General features: G+C 44.4%; 2 protein-coding genes across 7 annotated transcripts in view; one reads left to right on the top strand and one right to left on the bottom strand.

The window, feature by feature from the left end:
• The window catches only part of ABLIM2 (actin binding LIM protein family member 2), a 161,873-nt gene that overhangs the window by 95,775 nt on the left and 47,850 nt on the right, over nt 1-18,248 (bottom strand). The gene's annotated exons all lie outside the window — the stretch shown is intronic.
• LOC146025871 (uncharacterized) lies at nt 14,443-16,412 on the top strand. The gene is made up of 2 exons (XM_083156008.1): nt 14,443-14,948; nt 15,801-16,412. Exons 1-2 carry the CDS (start codon nt 14,532-14,534, stop codon nt 16,371-16,373), a joined length of 990 nt encoding a protein of 329 aa, XP_083012134.1. The 5' UTR covers nt 14,443-14,531; the 3' UTR covers nt 16,374-16,412.

Here is an 18,248-nt window from a genome sequence, read left to right as displayed (position 1 = left end):
GCTGGATCCAGGAATGGTAAGTAACGCTGGTGTAAAATTGAGGTGTGTGTGTGTAATAAACTTGTACTTCTCTGTGTGTGTGTTTTTTATAAACATTCTTTTTACAGGTGGACTACAAGTCCCAGCGGGCCCATTAATGCCCCGCATGCTGGGACTTGTGGTTCTCCAAGTCCCAGCATGCGGGGGAGGTCTGCTGGCACTTGTAGTTCGCCAGTAAAAAGCAATGTAATGATATGTATGATGGATTTAACCCTATCAGGCCGGCGTCCACTGGCCACGGACGCCGGTGACAGCCCCGGGCTTCAGCCCTGGACGGGTGAAGCCTGGGGGGGGGGGACCCCTTTATTGGGGGGGTCCCCACTCCTCCAGGTACCCCGTCCAAGGCTGACCAGCCACGGTGCTCATGTTTTGGCCGGGGGACCTTGTATAAAAAGTGTCCCCCGGCTGTGGCATGACACCGCGGGCTGTTGGAGCCCGGTGCTGGTTTCAAAATACGGGGGACCCCCAGATTTTTTGTCCCCCGTATTTTTGGAACCAGGACCGGTCCAAGAGTCCGGGGCTGGTTTCAGAAATACGGGGGACCCCTATGCTTTTTGTCCCCCCGTATTTTTGGAACCAGGTCCGGCTCAATGAGCCCGGGGCTGGTTATGCTTAGGAGGGGGGACCCCACGCCGTTTTTTTTTTATAAAAACACTTTTACACATTTTTATTAACAGAACCATGCACAGATCTCAATGATCTGTGCATGGTTCTGTCAAATTCGCCTGTCAGAACCTGGTCTATTTTTTTTGCGATTTTTGGTAACATTGACCAAAAATCGCACCCTATTACATTTGCGAGTTGTATACTTTATAATGGGAAAACATCTGGATGCGAATTGAAATGTGACTAAAAATCGCACTTCTAAAAGTGCGATTTCGCGGTAAAAAGTGCGATTTTTTACCGCGATTTTCAACCTATTAAATGTGCGATTTTCGGAAAATGTGCGATTTCGGCCGTTTTTGACCAAAAATCGCACATGTCTAAAAAATCGCACTCTATTACATTTCGCCCCAGGTATATACACAAGTGAAGTGAGGAATAGTAGGCGTACCCTACTCACGGTAAAAGTAGGATGGTCTAAGCCCGTAACAGGTTCTTTGTCTTTCTATTCAGAAAGAATTTCGTGACTTGTTCCACAAGTTGTGAATCTTCTATGTTTCCCCTCTTTGCTCCCGGTTTTTTGTGTACCGTAGAGACAAAAATTAAACAACAGTGTGTGACTCCAGATAAATCAATACTGTGTGTGTGTGTTTTATAACGGGAAATAGACTTTGTAGGCGCACCTCACTCACTTATAACAAGAGGGAGGCACACATATAAAGGTTTCTTTCTCGATATAGTTGCATCAGGTGTGTGCACAAGTGAATTCAAGAATGGTAGGCGTACCCTACTCACGGTTAAGGTAAGATGGTATAGGCCCGTAGCAGGTTCTTTGCCTTCCTCTTTCAGAAATTCGTGACAATTATAATTATCTCCGTCCCATGCGTGTGGGTATTAAAAAGACAAAAAAAGGTGCAATGTGTAGTCTCGTCATTAAATTTCTATATCTCAATAGATAATTTATGAGATTGTGAGATATTTCTAATACCAATGATTATGGTGAAATACTGTGTATATCCGTACCAAAACTCACACAGAAAGGTGTTCTCAGATTGTGCATAAAGGTATCTTTTGGTGCTCTCAGTTTGTGAGTAGATATCCTCCACCAGATCACAAAGAAGTTTCTATACCCCATGTGAATAGAACATTTTGAGTGTAGATCGTATCGGCGTACCCCGACTTACGATTAGACAGATGTTTGTACTCCCGTAGCGTTTTCTTTATGCCCTGGTTTGTTGGTGTTGTACTGGAGTATTCTCATCCAGACAAATACCCAAAACGTAGAGGGCAAAAAAGAAAAAAAGGACTGTTTCAGAGTTTGTACCCCAGGAGCAGGAATTCTCCCTATTTGGCAGTCTAATGCCCCAATAAATGCTCAGTGTTTTTCCTCCGTAAAAAGACTTTTTTATTTTCCACTTAAAAATCCTTCATCCCCACAATGATAGGATGTTACAAATCCCAACAGATAAGACCCACAGTGGTCATACACAAGATAAAGTTCAAGATAAAATGTCCAAAAAAATACAAAAATATAAAAAAATAAAAAAAAAACTTTTTTAAAAAATTTCAAGTTTTATACATACATCCAGTGTCGGATAGGATAGATGTGATGGCTGCTCACTCTCCACACAGACTGCCGACGCGTTTCGGTGTAGGACACCTTTATCAAGACATGCCTTGATAAAGGTGTCCTACACCGAAACGCGTCGGCAGTCTGTGTGGAGAGTGAGCAGCCATCACATCTATCCTATCCGACACTGGATGTATGTATAAAACTTGAAATTTTTTAAAAAAGTTTTTTTTTTATTTTTTTATATTTTTGTATTTTTTTGGACATTTTATCTTGAACTTTATCTTGTGTATGACCACTGTGGGTCTTATCTGTTGGGATTTGTAACATCCTATCATTGTGGGGATGAAGGATTTTTAAGTGGAAAATAAAAAAGTCTTTTTACGGAGGAAAAACACTGAGCATTTATTGGGGCATTAGACTGCCAAATAGGGAGAATTCCTGCTCCTGGGGTACAAACTCTGAAACAGTCCTTTTTTTCTTTTTTGCCCTCTACGTTTTGGGTATTTGTCTGGATGAGAATACTCCAGTACAACACCAACAAACCAGGGCATAAAGAAAACGCTACGGGAGTACAAACATCTGTCTAATCGTAAGTCGGGGTACGCCGATACGATCTACACTCAAAATGTTCTATTCACATGGGGTATAGAAACTTCTTTGTGATCTGGTGGAGGATATCTACTCACAAACTGAGAGCACCAAAAGATACCTTTATGCACAATCTGAGAACACCTTTCTGTGTGAGTTTTGGTACGGATATACACAGTATTTCACCATAATCATTGGTATTAGAAATATCTCACAATCTCATAAATTATCTATTGAGATATAGAAATTTAATGACGAGACTACACATTGCACCTTTTTTTGTCTTTTTAATACCCACACGCATGGGACGGAGATAATTATAATTGTCACGAATTTCTGAAAGAGGAAGGCAAAGAACCTGCTACGGGCCTATACCATCTTACCTTAACCGTGAGTAGGGTACGCCTACCATTCTTGAATTCACTTGTGCACACACCTGATGCAACTATATCGAGAAAGAAACCTTTATATGTGTGCCTCCCTCTTGTTATAAGTGAGTGAGGTGCGCCTACAAAGTCTATTTCCCGTTATAAAACACACACACACAGTATTGATTTATCTGGAGTCACACACTGTTGTTTAATTTTTGTCTCTACGGTACACAAAAAACCGGGAGCAAAGAGGGGAAACATAGAAGATTCACAACTTGTGGAACAAGTCACGAAATTCTTTCTGAATAGAAAGACAAAGAACCTGTTACGGGCTTAGACCATCCTACTTTTACCGTGAGTAGGGTACGCCTACTATTCCTCACTTCACTTGTGTATATACCTGATGCACTAACACTGGAAAAGAAACCTTTATATGTGTGCCTCCCTCCTGTTATAAGTGAGTGAGGTGCGCCTAGAAAGCTCTTCTCCTGTCACAATAATATATATAGTATTGATCTATTCAGAGTCACACATTTTTGTTCAAATTTCTTTTATGGTGCATACAACACTGAGAGCCGAGAGGGAGAATATAGAAGATTCGCAAATAACGGAACAAGTACCCGCTACGTGCACATACAGTGCTATCCCTACTGTGAGTTGGGTACGCCCACTTGTGCTCTTCAACTCTCTTGACTTCATTAGTAAAAGTCTTCTGATCTAGTTTACATCTAATCGGTGGTCTTCTTTCTTCTTTTTCCTGATACGCTCCGAGACCCACTGTATAACGGTTAGGAAGATTGGATGGAAATTTGACTGTTGGGATAACATCTGGACAGTTTTTTGCGCCTCATACAGTTTGGAAAATCCTATTTGTATATTTCTGTATTATTGTTTTGGTTATTTGGTGATAACTAGGGACGAGTACGCACTAGAGGCAGCATTGCGCCATTGAAAGGCCATATCCCACAACTTGTTTTTGTATATTGAGTCTGTATCCAGTTGAATGGATCTTTTACAGATCCTCACTGCAGCAGGTAGGATCTGTAAAACGACCAAACGACAGCGGGGACGCGCATCGGATTGGAATCGGATCGGAATTGGACCTAAACATGCCCAATCTACACACAATCTGCATCCAATTGGTCGGAATTGGATCCAGATTGATGGAATTGAGCCCTAATCGTTCTGGTGTGTACCCCCCCTTACTTATGGATTATTTTCATTCATTATAACTACTAAGGAGCATAAATAATGACACAAGAAAATCTATATCGCTGTTTACACAAGTGAGAGCTTCTGCCATGGAGACGCGTGGTTACCCTATTTTATATGACAGAAATGCGTAGCGCAATACCAGCATTAACAGAGTCACGCCACGGAACGGCCATGGTGCAGCATGTAGTAGCCGCAATCAGGAAGAGCTCGCAGAACATGACGGCCAAGGAATGCATGACATAAGCAATGTTTTGTAACTTCAATCTCCAGCTGGGATGGAATTCTGGGTAAAGCAATTCTGGGTAATGCAAATAGCATGACATATCTTTGAGTAAATGCCCCATGGCGCAGAAGTGCTCCATGCTACCTGCACCCAGCCCTCCAGCAAGATTAGGAAAACTAATAGCACAGGTCCTTCTTAGATAGACAAAACCATGTGCACTGCAGGTGGGGCAGATGTTACTTGTGCAGAGAGAATTAGATTTGGGTGGGGTTTTACTTCAAAGTGAGATCTATATTGCAGTGTAAAAATAAAGCAGTCAGTATTTACCCTGCACAGAAACAAAATAACTCACCCAAATCTAATTCTCTCTGCACATGTTACATCTGCCCCCCTGCAGTGCACATGGTTTTGTCCACCTAAGAAGGATTTTGTCAGAAAGAGTGAACTAGAATAAGGCCCAATATCTTGGAGCAGTGCTCAGGATACTGGACAGTGCTGGGGAAGTGGTTCCAAATCTGAATGTCAGTAATTCAGACCTGCATAATCGCGCCTGCACATACCCGCACCATCGGGGACAGTGACGATTTCGGAGCTGCGGGACCAGGTCTGAATCGGCCCAAGAATTCCTTGTACTCAGATTAATAAGACCAAACACAATTTCAACTATGTAAACCAGGAGACACACAAGTACTTTGACTGAACATCAGAGCATTTTTCAATATGACAGCAGGGGATGCGGTCAATATGCCGGCGGTCGGAATCCCGCCGGTCGAAATACCGACGCAGGAATCCCGACTGTTGCAATGCCGGCACTTTGTCCCTGTATTTGTGTCCATGACACCTATAGAGGGAGAATAAAATAGTGTGACGAGCGCAGCGAGGTACCGGGCACGCTGACTGCTAGGCCATGCCCCCAAATTTTGGGCGCAGGCGCAGGTCCCGACTTTTGTATTTCACAAGTTGGGAGGTATGGATTTCCTAAGTACAACTTTTACTAAAATGATAGGTCATTCAGGTAACACCTGTATGGTTAATATTGGTTACAGCACATCTACCCTATATATACACCACATTAATATATACGTCTTCTTCATGTTATTTACATGCCACTCAATGAAAACAGGATGCTTGCTGTCATGTACTAGGTCACATCACAACATAAACCTGGGGTGAAATGTAATCGGATGAGAGATTCAGAAAGTGAGAGATTTGGTAAGAAATCTCCTCCAGGCTTTTTTTAAAGCAGCAATCATATACACTGCAAAACCAGTTTGATTTTGCAGTATAAATGATTGCCGCTTTAAAAAACACTGGAGATTTCTTACCAAATCTCTGATGCCTACTACCTACCACGTCATATGATCTCAGCACATTTAGATGACTGTATCTTTATTTTACTAGTCAACAATGATAGCATGCAGATAGGACTACAGATGGTGCGTCAGGCCGTAGAAAATATGCTTATTAAATCATCTTTCGAGAAACGTCATTGATGCCTTTTTTGCTCTGCCAGCACAACTTGAGAAGCCATGAACGTGTGACTTCATTAATAATGGAGGCAGAGCTGCCGCAGTAGTAACACAGTACAGTATGTTAGTAACTGACAGCTCAGTGCTCAGTGCACTCAAACCAGGGCCCCGAGGAAATCCGCAATGATGAAGCTGTTTAAAGCAGGCCAGGAACACAGCAGACAGAACATGGAAGCCAGGATGCATTCTGAGGAGTCACACAAACCGGAACATTATCAGCTATCGTTTACACTGCCTGATTGGATATGGCAGGTTAACATGATGCCCACTAATGGTGCACTCAGAGAGAAAGGGGGCTGAGCGTCCAAAGAGAAAGGGGGCAGTCCCATTGCTGAACACGTTATGGGCCAATTGCTGCATATACTCACAGCTTAGCGAGTGAACAGGTCAGCGCCAGCCACCGCCCCGTCGACCTCCCGCCAAACACCCCCCCCCACATTCCCTCGCTAGCATGCATCGACCCGTCTGCCTTCCCAGGGGAACACCCAGCATTTTCATGCAGCTACCCTCTGCCCGCCCCTGTCCCTTCCCCCACCTTTGAAAATGGGGCCAAATTTGGACCTGTACGAAAGGGTATAAATCGGCCCCCATGGACGTACTAGATAAATGTTAGCTAGAATATAATTGGCTTGGTAGGAGCGCACAACAGCGCAAACCAATCCTAAATACACTGCGCCATTACATCACAGGGGGGAATTCAATTAACCATGATAACACATTTTCACGGTAAAAAAAAAAAAAAACACAGGGCTTTTATCCTAACTATTCAGTTGTCCACAATAAATATTTGGCAACAATTATTTTGTAGGTTTACAGCAAATCTCACTTCACCACCTCTGAGCAGGTGAAAAGTTGGTCTGATGTGTGTAGTCATCCTAATGCTGGCCACACACCAGACCAACTTTCCTCCAACCATCCAACTAGTTCGTTGGTTGGACTAAAAATCTGGTATGGGGGCAAATGCCAATAAGCAATTTGCTCAAAAACAGGAGAATGGACAAAAACATTCAGTGAAATTGTTTAAATCAAATAGGTCCAACTACAGTACATTGTCTGAGTGACAGTTGTTGTCCATTTTCCGGTTTGGGAAACAAATGACTTAATTACAAATTACATTTGCTCCTACCCAGTACCAGGTTTCTGTTCCATCCAACCAACTAGAGGGATGGTTGGAGGACAGTTGGTCTGATGTGTGGCCAGCATTATGTTCAGTTATGTGGTGAGGGACAGGACTTCTGTTAGTCCTCATATTTTATGATGGGAACAAGTCACAAGCACTAGTTTTGCCTATTATACTGACAAATTTAAATTGGCCATTGGCCCGAACAACAAAACTGACGTCAAAAGGTTTAAGCTGAGTAAGAAAAAAAAACAGTTTGTATCCCAATTGCACACTGAATGAGAAAATAACTACATATTAATCAGATAATACAGAGATCTTGGTTGCATATATCTGCAGATATAGGGCTAAGCCCCCAGGCAAGGCCTCTCTGTCACTGGGGGTCCCTAATACTGGGTGTGAGTCTGGGGTGTGGGCCCCCAACATGCCGACACAGGCTGAGTACTCCAGGGCAGCACACAAATGAAAATTAGTAAGGGTTAATAAGAAGCACATAAGTGCTATGTAGGGAAGTGAAGGTGGGATTAAAATACAAAATATATACAATGTGATAGGAAAAATAAGAGTTAATAAAGTGTTAGGGTGTGCTAACCTGGAGCAGACCAGCCCTACCAACACAGGGGGCACCACATTCCCAAACCCATCCCATAAGCAATAACATATATGTCTGGGCTTAACAGCCCAGTGTAAGGCCACATGATAATGGCTTATAACGTCTGAGAGCCAGCTTACCTGGAGATACCCCTGGCTTCTCCAATGGCACTCAGGAGTCAGCAATCCCTCCTAATGCTGACCCATCTATGCCTCTCAACTGCACAACACTTTTGTTGGTAAGCTGCTCAATCAGAGGTGTGTCATTCAGGTGCCAAAAGGGAGGGGTAAATCTGGTTAGGAAAAAAAAACAGTTTGTATCCCAATTGCACACTGAATGAGAAAATAACTACATATTAATCAGATAATACAGAGATCTTGGTTGCATATATCTGCAGATATAGGGCTAAGCCCCCAGGCCGTACGTCAAGGCCTCTCTGTCATTCAGTGTGCAATTGGGATACAAACTGTTTTTTTTTTCCTAACCAGATTTACCCCTCCCTTTTGGCACCTGAATGACACACCTCTGATTGAGCAGCTTACCAACAAAAGTGTTGTGCAGTTGAGAGGCATAGATGGGTCAGCATTAGGAGGGATTGCTGACTCCTGAGTGCCATTGGAGAAGCCAGGGGTATCTCCAGGTAAGCTGGCTCTCAGACGTTATAAGCCATTATCATGTGGCCTTACACTGGGCTATTAAGCCCAGACATATATGTTATTGCTTATGGGATGGGTTTGGGAATGTGGTGCCCCCTGTGTTGGTAGGGCTGGTCTGCTCCAGGTTAGCACACCCTAACACTTTATTAACTCTTATTTTTCCTATCACATTGTATACATTTTGTATTTTAATCCCACCTTCACTTCCCTACATAGCACTTATGTGCTTCTTATTAACCCTTACTAATATTCATTTGTGTGCTGCCCTGGAGTACTCAGCCTGTGTCGGCATGTTGGGGGCCCACACCCCAGACTCACACCCAGTATTAGGGACCCCCAGTGACAGAGAGGCCTTGATGTACGGCCTGGGGGCTTAGCCCTATATCTGCAGATATATGCAACTAAGATCTCTGTATTATCTGATTAATATGTAGTTATTTTCTCATTCAGTGTGCAATTGGGATACAAAATGTTTTTTTTTCCTAACCAGATTCACCCCTCCCTTTTGGAACCTGAATGACACACCTCTGATTGAGCAGCTTACCAACAAAAGTGTTTAAGCTGAGTAACGTGGCAAGTTATTCGCAGTTGTATTACCCTCTGCATACCCGATGAGAGCTGAATTATTAACATACTGTACCAATTTGAGTAAAATAACATTTACAAGGCATGATCAACTTGTAGCCAATCAGCATCTCCATGGCTAGATCAACCTGTACCCAATCAGGGCATTATATACGCCACAGGACTAGCTCCATATATGATGGTGCTACACATGTGTCATTGTAATCAGTTCCGATGCAGTTTGTAAATGAACAGTTGCAAACAGCCTCCATGCATCTGATCTCAGCAATCCGGCTACGCCTCACTTATTTTATATGTTTGCAGTTTATAAAATGGCTGTCATGGCAACCCGATCTACTTAATTGCAGTTGCCAACAATTGGAAGTGGTTTCCCGGGATAATCTGACGCCGAAGCAGGTGCATCTCTATGCTATGTACTAAATAAAGACATTGCATAAGACTACAGCACCAGGCGTGCAACAGGAAGGCATGTCAGATATGTTACTTAATTGCAATGGAAATTCAAACAGCCACAGAGTGAACAGAACAATTGCCAATTAGTCTGATGCAAAAACTAGTTTCATGGACATTAAAGGATCTATTTAAGACTCGGATGGAGATAACGTACCAGCCAATCAGCTCATGTCAGCCGCTGGGAGCTGATTGGCTGGCACTTTAAATAGCAAATAGACCCCGTTTTTATTTGGTAGTCAGCATGCCAGTGAGGAGGTGTGCCATGCCCCACCCACAGACTGTGTCCACCTATGGGTTATGCATTATGCAGGGGCCTAATTGCGCTCTAATCTGTCATTGACATTTGCTGCACGGAACCATGTAACGATCAGCCCTGGGAACATAGCAGCAGCTATAATGTGCAGTGGTATTCCATAGTATAATGATGCATATCTGCCTATATATAGGGCCCAATAATGTAATCAAAGTTGACCTTTTTTATACTTTGTAACAGTATATATAGCAATGTGATATATTATCCTGTGATACCCTCTTGTACTGTTTCCTTCACCCATAGTATCGTGGCGATTGTAAAACAAGTGTGGTATGTGGGTGAAGCTGTATGTGCACACTCAATAACATTATTAGTATCCATTATAATCAGGATCCAAAACATGATCTATTTCCCTGCTCCGCCCGTGTTCCTGTCCTCTTCTCCCGCCTTATCTCATACCCACAGTAACACAATATTCCTTGGAACTGCATTCCATGGTACAACTGAAATCCCCATTGCTGAGATTTTCCACTGGCCGCAATCTTCTGAGCTCTCCAATTTCCAATGCCTCTGCCTGACAGAGTCACCATGTAATATCTGTAACAGAACTAATTCGCTCAAATACGTTACGTTGTATTTCTTTATTGAGGCAGATTCTGTTTTCTCTCATCTCTTTAGAGTGTAATCTTGATGGAGAAATGGTGTTCTGCAGTGACATCACAGCACGGTCGCTAATGGTTCTACATCATTGATGACAAGAAACCATTGACGAGAAAACATCAATGGGTTAAAACAGTGGTTCCCAACCCTGGTCCTCCAGTACCCCCCAACAGATCACGTTTTCCAGGTCATCTGTGGATTTTTAAAATGTGACAGTTGGTGATACACAGTGCAGCGGCTGGGCGACTTGGAAAACGTGAACTGTTAGGGGTTCTGGAGGACCAGGTTTGGGAACCACTGGAAGACATCAATGAATATATTTGCTTGTGCTACAAGAAGGGCCAATCAGGGAAAGGGGTAGGGCCTCCAGTCACTCCGCCTCCAGTGCATAAACAGTACAATACCTTCTGCACTCCCAAAAAGCAGATCTAGCATAATTATACCAACAAATGGGGATAACAGTTGATTGACAGCAATTAGGGTGACAGTATCTAGGTTGACCCCAAAACTGCAACTTGGATAAAAAGTTCATAACACCAAGCAAAAGATGAACACACAAAGGGTTAACGCATGAACAGATCGAAATAAGTTTAAAAAAAAAATTGTGTCAATTTGTATATTTTAGCACGTATGAAAAACTTCCAAAAATGGGAAAAATTGTGGAAAACTTTTTAATGTATTGACCATATTGACGCAAAGTCTGGATCCCCCAACAAACATATACTGTATACAGTATAATAAAGTGTATATAATTTATCAGTTCATAGAGATAAAATTGCACGAGTTAAAGTACTAGCCAATCAGCTTCTGCCTTACATTTTACAGTCTGTGCTTGTGAAAATCTAATTGGTGGGTAATGAATCTCTCTCCAAGCTTTGATAAATACCCCCCTCACTTAACGCGGACAAACTGGAACTGTACCTATGTTTTCCGGCATCCAGGCAGCCCCAGTGAGACGTAATGACAGCAAGCCCTGGCACGCTGCTCTCCGATCTGCGGGTGCCAACGTTCCGCGACCCAGCGAGTACTACGGGGCCCAGGGAATAATCTCACAGAAGGTCACTGTGCAGCAGACTATTAATGTCACACAGGAGCTGCTGCTGGTTCCTTGCCTCAGAGCAGATGGTTATTTGACTCCATCGTCTCCCACACACAGGGACAGACTTAGCCATGTTGTTGGTGCTTAGCTCTAAAATTAGAGCCAGCATCATCTGAATATGTGAAAACTCCCACGCTAAACATTTGGGAAATACCTCACTAACGGGTCTGAGCGAGGCTTGCAGTTATGGCTGCTGATGGGGCCTACACAAACCCATGCTTGCTCTTCTAAATTAAATTAATTGTAATTGAGCTTGAAATCCCCATCTGCCCTGAGTAAGGCTTTGCAGGAAAGTGCTAAACCCATGAATGCTGTAGAGTGATCTGGCGGCTTCCTAGCCGTGATGTCGGGGGAATGTCTGAATGAATAAAGTTATTCAAGGAAGATCTCAAATTAGCGACATGCACATTCATTTACAACTCATTTATCTAATGGAGTCAGGTATGTTAATATGAATGGGATATGCCTTGTGGGATGCATAGCTGTCGCACGCAGGGCTAAAATGATGGGACCCGGTCAAATGACTCTGGCAGACACTGGGCGGCGAAACCCAGCACGGCCAAGAAGCCGTGCCGTACATGGAAGTTTACAATGGTCGGGATGGCCACAGCCGTCCTGTCCAGTGGTGACATCCGGCTGCAACTGAGCTGTGGCCGTCCCGTGTGAATGGATACAATCCTGTCCATTAATAACTACTGTGTACATGCAGTGTTTCACCGCCCGGCGTCAGCCGGAGCCTGTGAAACCGCCCTAACGGTTTGGGCTGTTTCACACACTCTTGCTGACACCGGGTGGCGAAACACCGGAGCGTGTGACACCACCCTTAGACTCTGGGGTATAAGTTTGTGGGTGGAGGTTATGGTTAGATTGAAGGGGATGTGGGGTAAGCTTAGGCACAAGAGGGAGAGTTAGGGGTAAGTACAGATGTATCCATGCTCAATGTGGCTGCAATGCGGCCGCTAGTGCCTGTTTGGCACAGAAAGTTGCACCCGCGACTTGGAGAGCCATTCTGCCGGCTGATGTATTTACAATGAGTCAGGGGTGCGACTCCGTTGCACACTTACGGCATTGAGTGCGCGCATTTCGCCACGCATGTCAAAATTGCGACATGGTGGAGGATAGATGCGGCTGGCTACATCTGTATTATGGTTAAAATGCTCACAAAATGGCCGCTCCCTCAGAGTGACAGTCACATGACTGCCAGGACCAAGAAGCAGCGCTGCAGCCATCGGAACCAGGTAAGTGATTACAGGGAATGTTATTGTCGATGTGCTATTGTGTCCACACAGGGTCCGTGTAGACATGATGAATATCAACATGATCACTGTCAACATGCTCAGTGATAGCAACCGCAGCTCTCAGGACAAGTATGTGGGTCTAATGAGATCTGCAGTGATGAATTAACCAATTTTTTGGGATACATGTACAAGGCTAAGGTAAGACATCTGCAGGTCCTCACGTGAGCACTAGCAATAACCCAGACTAATGCTGGGTACACACCAGGACGACTAGGGCACGATTCTGTCAATTTAGATCCAATTCCGACCGGTTGTATGCAGATTGTATGTACTATCGTGTGTTTTTGACATTTATTTGATCCGATTCCGATCAAATGCGCGTTCACGCCGCTCGTTTGGTCGCATCTTTGGTCCTACGTGCTGCAGGTAGGATCCGTCAATCCCAGGCCGACCGACCGTCAATCGTATGCAGATCGTGAGTGTTTTTTGCCGCCTCCGTCGTCCGTCCGTCGGTGCGTCCGTCGTTTGATCCAGCCTATTTGAGTGGCATTTCCTAAACACTCCCCCGGCGCCATGTTTTTCCACATAGCAAACAGCGCTGGCGCAGCAGTTGGACTCTCCTTCTTGTCTCATCTCCCAGAACAACAACCTGGTATGTTTGCACTCCCAATGCTCTTCTATGCATGCCCACTGTTGCCACCAATGTATATAGTGTGTATAAAGCACTGGTTTGGCAACCGTGCACCCGACCATGTCACTGTTTTTTTTGGGTGGGCCCCATGTCTGTGTGTATACATATAACCAATGTCCACCATTGCAGTATTCCAAGCACTCCTCTCTGCTAGGCCCCATTCACCTGTGTGTGTGTGTTTGTGTATATATAGATATATATACATAAACCATTGTCCACCATTGCAGTATTCCAAGCACTCCTCTCTGCTAGGCCCCATTCACCTGTGTGTGTGTGTTTGTGTATATATAGATATATATACATAAACCATTGTCCACCATTGCAGTATTCCAAGCACTCCTCTCTGCTAGGCCCCATTCACCTGTGTGTGTGTGTTTGTGTATATATAGATATATATACATAAACCATTGTCCACCATTGCAGTATTCCATGCACTCCTCTCTGCTAGGCCCCATTCACCTGTGTGTGTGTGTGTGTTTGTGTATATATAGATATATATACATAAACCATTGTCCACCATTGCAGTATTCCATGCACTCCTCTCTGCTAGGCCCCATTCACCTGTGTGTGTGTGTTTGTGTATATATAGATATATATACATAAACCATTGTCCACCATTGCAGTATTCCAAGCACTCCTCTCTGCTAGGCCCCATTCACCTGTGTGTGTGTGTTTGTGTATATATAGATATATATACATAAACCATTGTCCACCATTGCAGTATTCCAAGCACTCCTCTCTGCTAGGCCCCATTCACCTGTGTGTGTGTGTTTGTGTATATATAGATATATATACATAAACCATTGTCCACCATTGCAGTATTCCATGCACTCCTCTCTGCTAGGCCCCATTCACCTGTGTGTGTGAATAGCAATCTGCACAATAAAATGTATAGTGGTTTTCATAAAAGTTTATTTACATTTTAAATACTTAAAACATAAGAACTAGGTAAACTGGTAACTATAACTATAAAAATTTAAATATGAAACAAAACATGGGTATAACTATAACAACTAAAATGGTTTTATCTTTTTACAGTCCCAATGTCCAACGCAAAGGAACAAGAGTTTTTGGAAGGGTTTATTGAAAAATATCGTACACACGAATGCCTGTGGCGAACAAAATCCAAGGAGTATTCAAACAAAATGAAAAGAAACCAAGCCTTGGAGGAGTTGGCACGCTACAGTCTTCCATTTCATCCAGAGGCCAATGTTGAATGGGTGAGGAAACGCATCCAGAATATGCGCACGGTGTTCTTAAAGGAACACAAGAAGATGGAGGCTGCAAAGAAGTCTGGTGCTGGAGTCGACGAGATGTATCAAACATCGCTCTGGTACTATGACCGGTTGACATTCACCCTCAGCCAGGAGTCGATGAGGACAGGAGTAGTCCTTATGGTCGAACATGAAAACCAAGAAGTCGCGGCGCAGGAGGAGGAGGAGAATTCGCAGTCTGCATCGGTGAGTCTATTTTTTTGGCTATCTAATTGATTCCTCCTGCCAATCCACAGCGCCCTCCCCATTAAAGTAGGCCATGTACTCTTCCCTCACCTGTTTGGCTCGTGCACTCCCTGTGTAGCGTTGTGTTGGGGTTTGCAAGGAGGATATCTGCACTACCTCCTCTGGCAGTTCTTGGTCTTCTTGGAGTGCTGTGCCTGTAGCCCTTTGCTGTGTGGCTTTTCTGCGGAGCAAATTGTGCAGGACACAGCACGCCGTGACAACCCAGTCAATTTTGTCCACCCTCAGGTTAATGGCAGTGTGAAAAATGCGAAACCGGCTTGCCAGGATGCCAAAAGCATTTTCCACAACACGCCGTGCCCTGGATAGCCTGTAGTTAAAGATCCTTTTGTCATGGTTCAGGCCCCTTTGCGCATATGGCTTCATGACATGCTCGTGCAGGCCAAAAGCCTCGTCAGCCACAAAAACAAAGTTAAGCCCCTGTTTAGTTTCCTGGACAGACGGCAAGTGAAGGGTGTTCGCTATGAGCCTTTCGTAGAACTTTGTGTCCTTGAAAGTGCCACCATCCGATGCACGGCCATTCCTTCCTACATCCAGGAAGATAAACTCATAGTTGGCATTCACCACAGCCATTAGTACAATGCTAAAATAGCCCTTGTAATTAAAATAGTAGGAACCACTATTGATAGGCTGGGCTATGCGGACATGTTTGCCATCAATGGCTCCACCGCAATTTGGGAAGTTCCATCGCTGTTCAAACTCCTCTGCGATGACTTTCCATTCATTCACGCTGGTAGGGAACTGAAATTAGAAGTAAATAGAATTGATTAGTAAACATGTTCAATTTTTTTACAGCTTGGTGACTACCCACCTGCAACCCCAGACCTATCTGTCCTATCTGAGAATGCATGCACATCTAACGAAGTTCCTACTCCGGCACGCACTCCGCCACCCACCCTGGAACCCACTCCACCACTCCCCCGTGCCAAAAAAATGCGTGGCAAAGGAAAAAAAGGAGAAGCAGCGGCACATGAAGAATTTATGATGCGGGCACATCAAGTCCTGCAAAGAAACCCGGACAAACATGACAACTACTTCACTTATGTGGCAGAGTGTGTTCGCAACATGGCTCCTGACCAGCAACTTACTTTTGAAAAGTTATGCATGGAGTTGGTGTATAATGGCAGTTTAGGGTATCTCAACAGTGGCACTAAAATAGTTGGCATTGGTAGTGCACCAGACACACCACTGTCATTAGAATCACCAGTGCCTACTCCGCCTGCCACCGTAGCAGGCCAGTCGAGCACAATTCCAACACATACCCAGTCAACACCTACACAGCCTTCTCAACCCCCCAAGTACCGTCAATTCTACAGTTCTTTACTGATAGAAGATCCAGAGTGTCCTGTTTTTGAGGATCTGTCTTAAAAAATAGGCTACTTTATTACCATCGACATGGTCTCAGCTGCAGGTATGTGATGGCCACTGCTCACATGGCGTATGGCGCACATCAATGGGGCCGGGACCATTGCATCTGCGCCATGCGCCATGTGGGCCGCAGCCTTTACATATCTGCAGCAGACATCCTCTGCCACACAAGGGCCACAGTGTGTATTTTTGTTTATTTATATGCTGCTACCTGTACCTGCATTACCAGAGGGAGAACAGGATTCTCCTCAATCTGGATAGCAAACTCCATTTATTGCCCTTTTTTCTTTGCCAATAGTATGGGGTACTGTGCCGAAGACATGGTCTCAGCTGCAGGTATGTGATGGCCACTGCTCACATGGTGTATGGCGCACATCAATGGGGCGGGGGCCATTGCATCTGCGCCATGCGCCATGTGGGCCGCAGCCTTTACATATCTGCAGCAGACATCCTCTGCCACACAGTACCTTATCCCTACTGTTGTAAGTGCCTGTTCCAGAAGTTACCAGAGTGTGTTTTTTGTTTTTTTATATGCTGCTACCTGTACCTGCATTACCAGAGGGAGAACAGGATTCTCCTCAATCTGGATAGCAAACTCCATTTATTGCCCTTTTGTCTTTACCAATAGTATGGGGTACTGTGCGGCAGACATGGTCTCAGCTGCAGGTATGTGATGGCCACTGCTCACATGGCGTATTGCGCACATCAATGGGGCCGGGACCATTGCATCTGCGCCATGCGCCATGTGGGCCGCAGCCTTTACATATCTGCAGCAGACATCCTCTGCCACACAGTAGCCCGTACTTATTGGGAAAGTTTAAACTGGGTCATACATACTTAAATCTTTATATATAGTGTGTGTTTTTGTACAATATCTTTTATATATGGTATTATAATATATTTTTGTTGACACAATCTATTTACTATTTTACATGATTTAACCATGAAAGGCCTAAAAAACCTGTTTCTGTCCTAGGCCTAAATTATAAATAAAAATATTTTGTTTGCACAATAAAGTGTACAGTGTATATTTCATCCTTACCTTGCAATACTGGTACTGCAGCACCTTCACAATGGCTTTGCAGGTCTCCGGGATGATGAGGCCCAAAGCTTGCGGGGAGATGAGGGATCCAAACTTTAGGTCAGCAAGAGACCGTCCTGTCGCCAGAAACCTCAGGGTGACCACCAGCCGTTCCTCAGCAGGGATAGCCATGCGATACTTGGTATCCTGCTTCTCGATGTGGGGAGTCACCAGACGCAGCAATTCCTGGAATGTGGCATCATCCATCCTCAAGAAGTTACGGAAATCGTCTGGGTTATTCTCCCTGATGTCCCTGAGCAGTGGCATGTGCGAACGAGTCTGACGCTGAAGTAGCCACTGCTTTGTCCAGCATGATCTTTCTCTCCTGCGCTGGGCTCTCTGACGCCTGAGCTTCAAAACTGCATAATAGAGCAGGTACTGTTGCTGGTGACTACCCATCACTGCATTCTCCATAGTGCAGGGTTAAAAGACACTTTGTAATGGCAGGCAAAACAAAGTAATGTGTAAATAGCTATGTCCAGCGTTCAGCAGGTATAAACCAAGCCTCACTAGTAACAAAGCAGAAATACACTGGTTTAAAATGGCTGCTGCTATTCCTATCCCCCTCTGCTAGTCCTCCCCCTCTGCTAGTCCAGCCCCTTCATTCAAATTTCAAAGGCCCATCTGACGACGGTCGCATGTGTTCTTGCAAAAAAAACAAAAACCAGCGATCCGACCGTCTTAACGACCATCGCGGGCGCATCGGGATCGGATCTAGATCGTTCCGCAAAAAAACACAATTTTTGCTAATCGTTTGCTGGGGACTGCCTGGGAGCTCCCGGGAAGTCCAAGGG

The sequence above is a fragment of the Crinia signifera genome, chromosome 1 (genome assembly GCF_055691185.1).
Source record: "Crinia signifera chromosome 1, ASM5569118v1, whole genome shotgun sequence".
In the NCBI taxonomy this organism is placed as follows: Eukaryota; Metazoa; Chordata; class Amphibia; order Anura; family Myobatrachidae; genus Crinia; species Crinia signifera.
The sequence above is the reverse complement of the archived record's forward strand: the minus strand, read 5'-3'. Positions and strand labels throughout refer to the sequence as shown.

What these genes read in the sequence shown, in the direction of transcription:
- LOC146025871 (XM_083156008.1), top strand. Translation starts at nt 14,532, where the DNA reads ATGTCCAACGCAAAGGAACAAGAGTTTTTGGAAGGGTTTATTGAAAAA. An exon ending in AGAATTCGCAGTCTGCATCG is followed by an intron (nt 14,949 to 15,800) that starts GTGAGTCTATTT and finishes ATTTTTTTACAG; the next exon opens with CTTGGTGACTACCCACCTGC.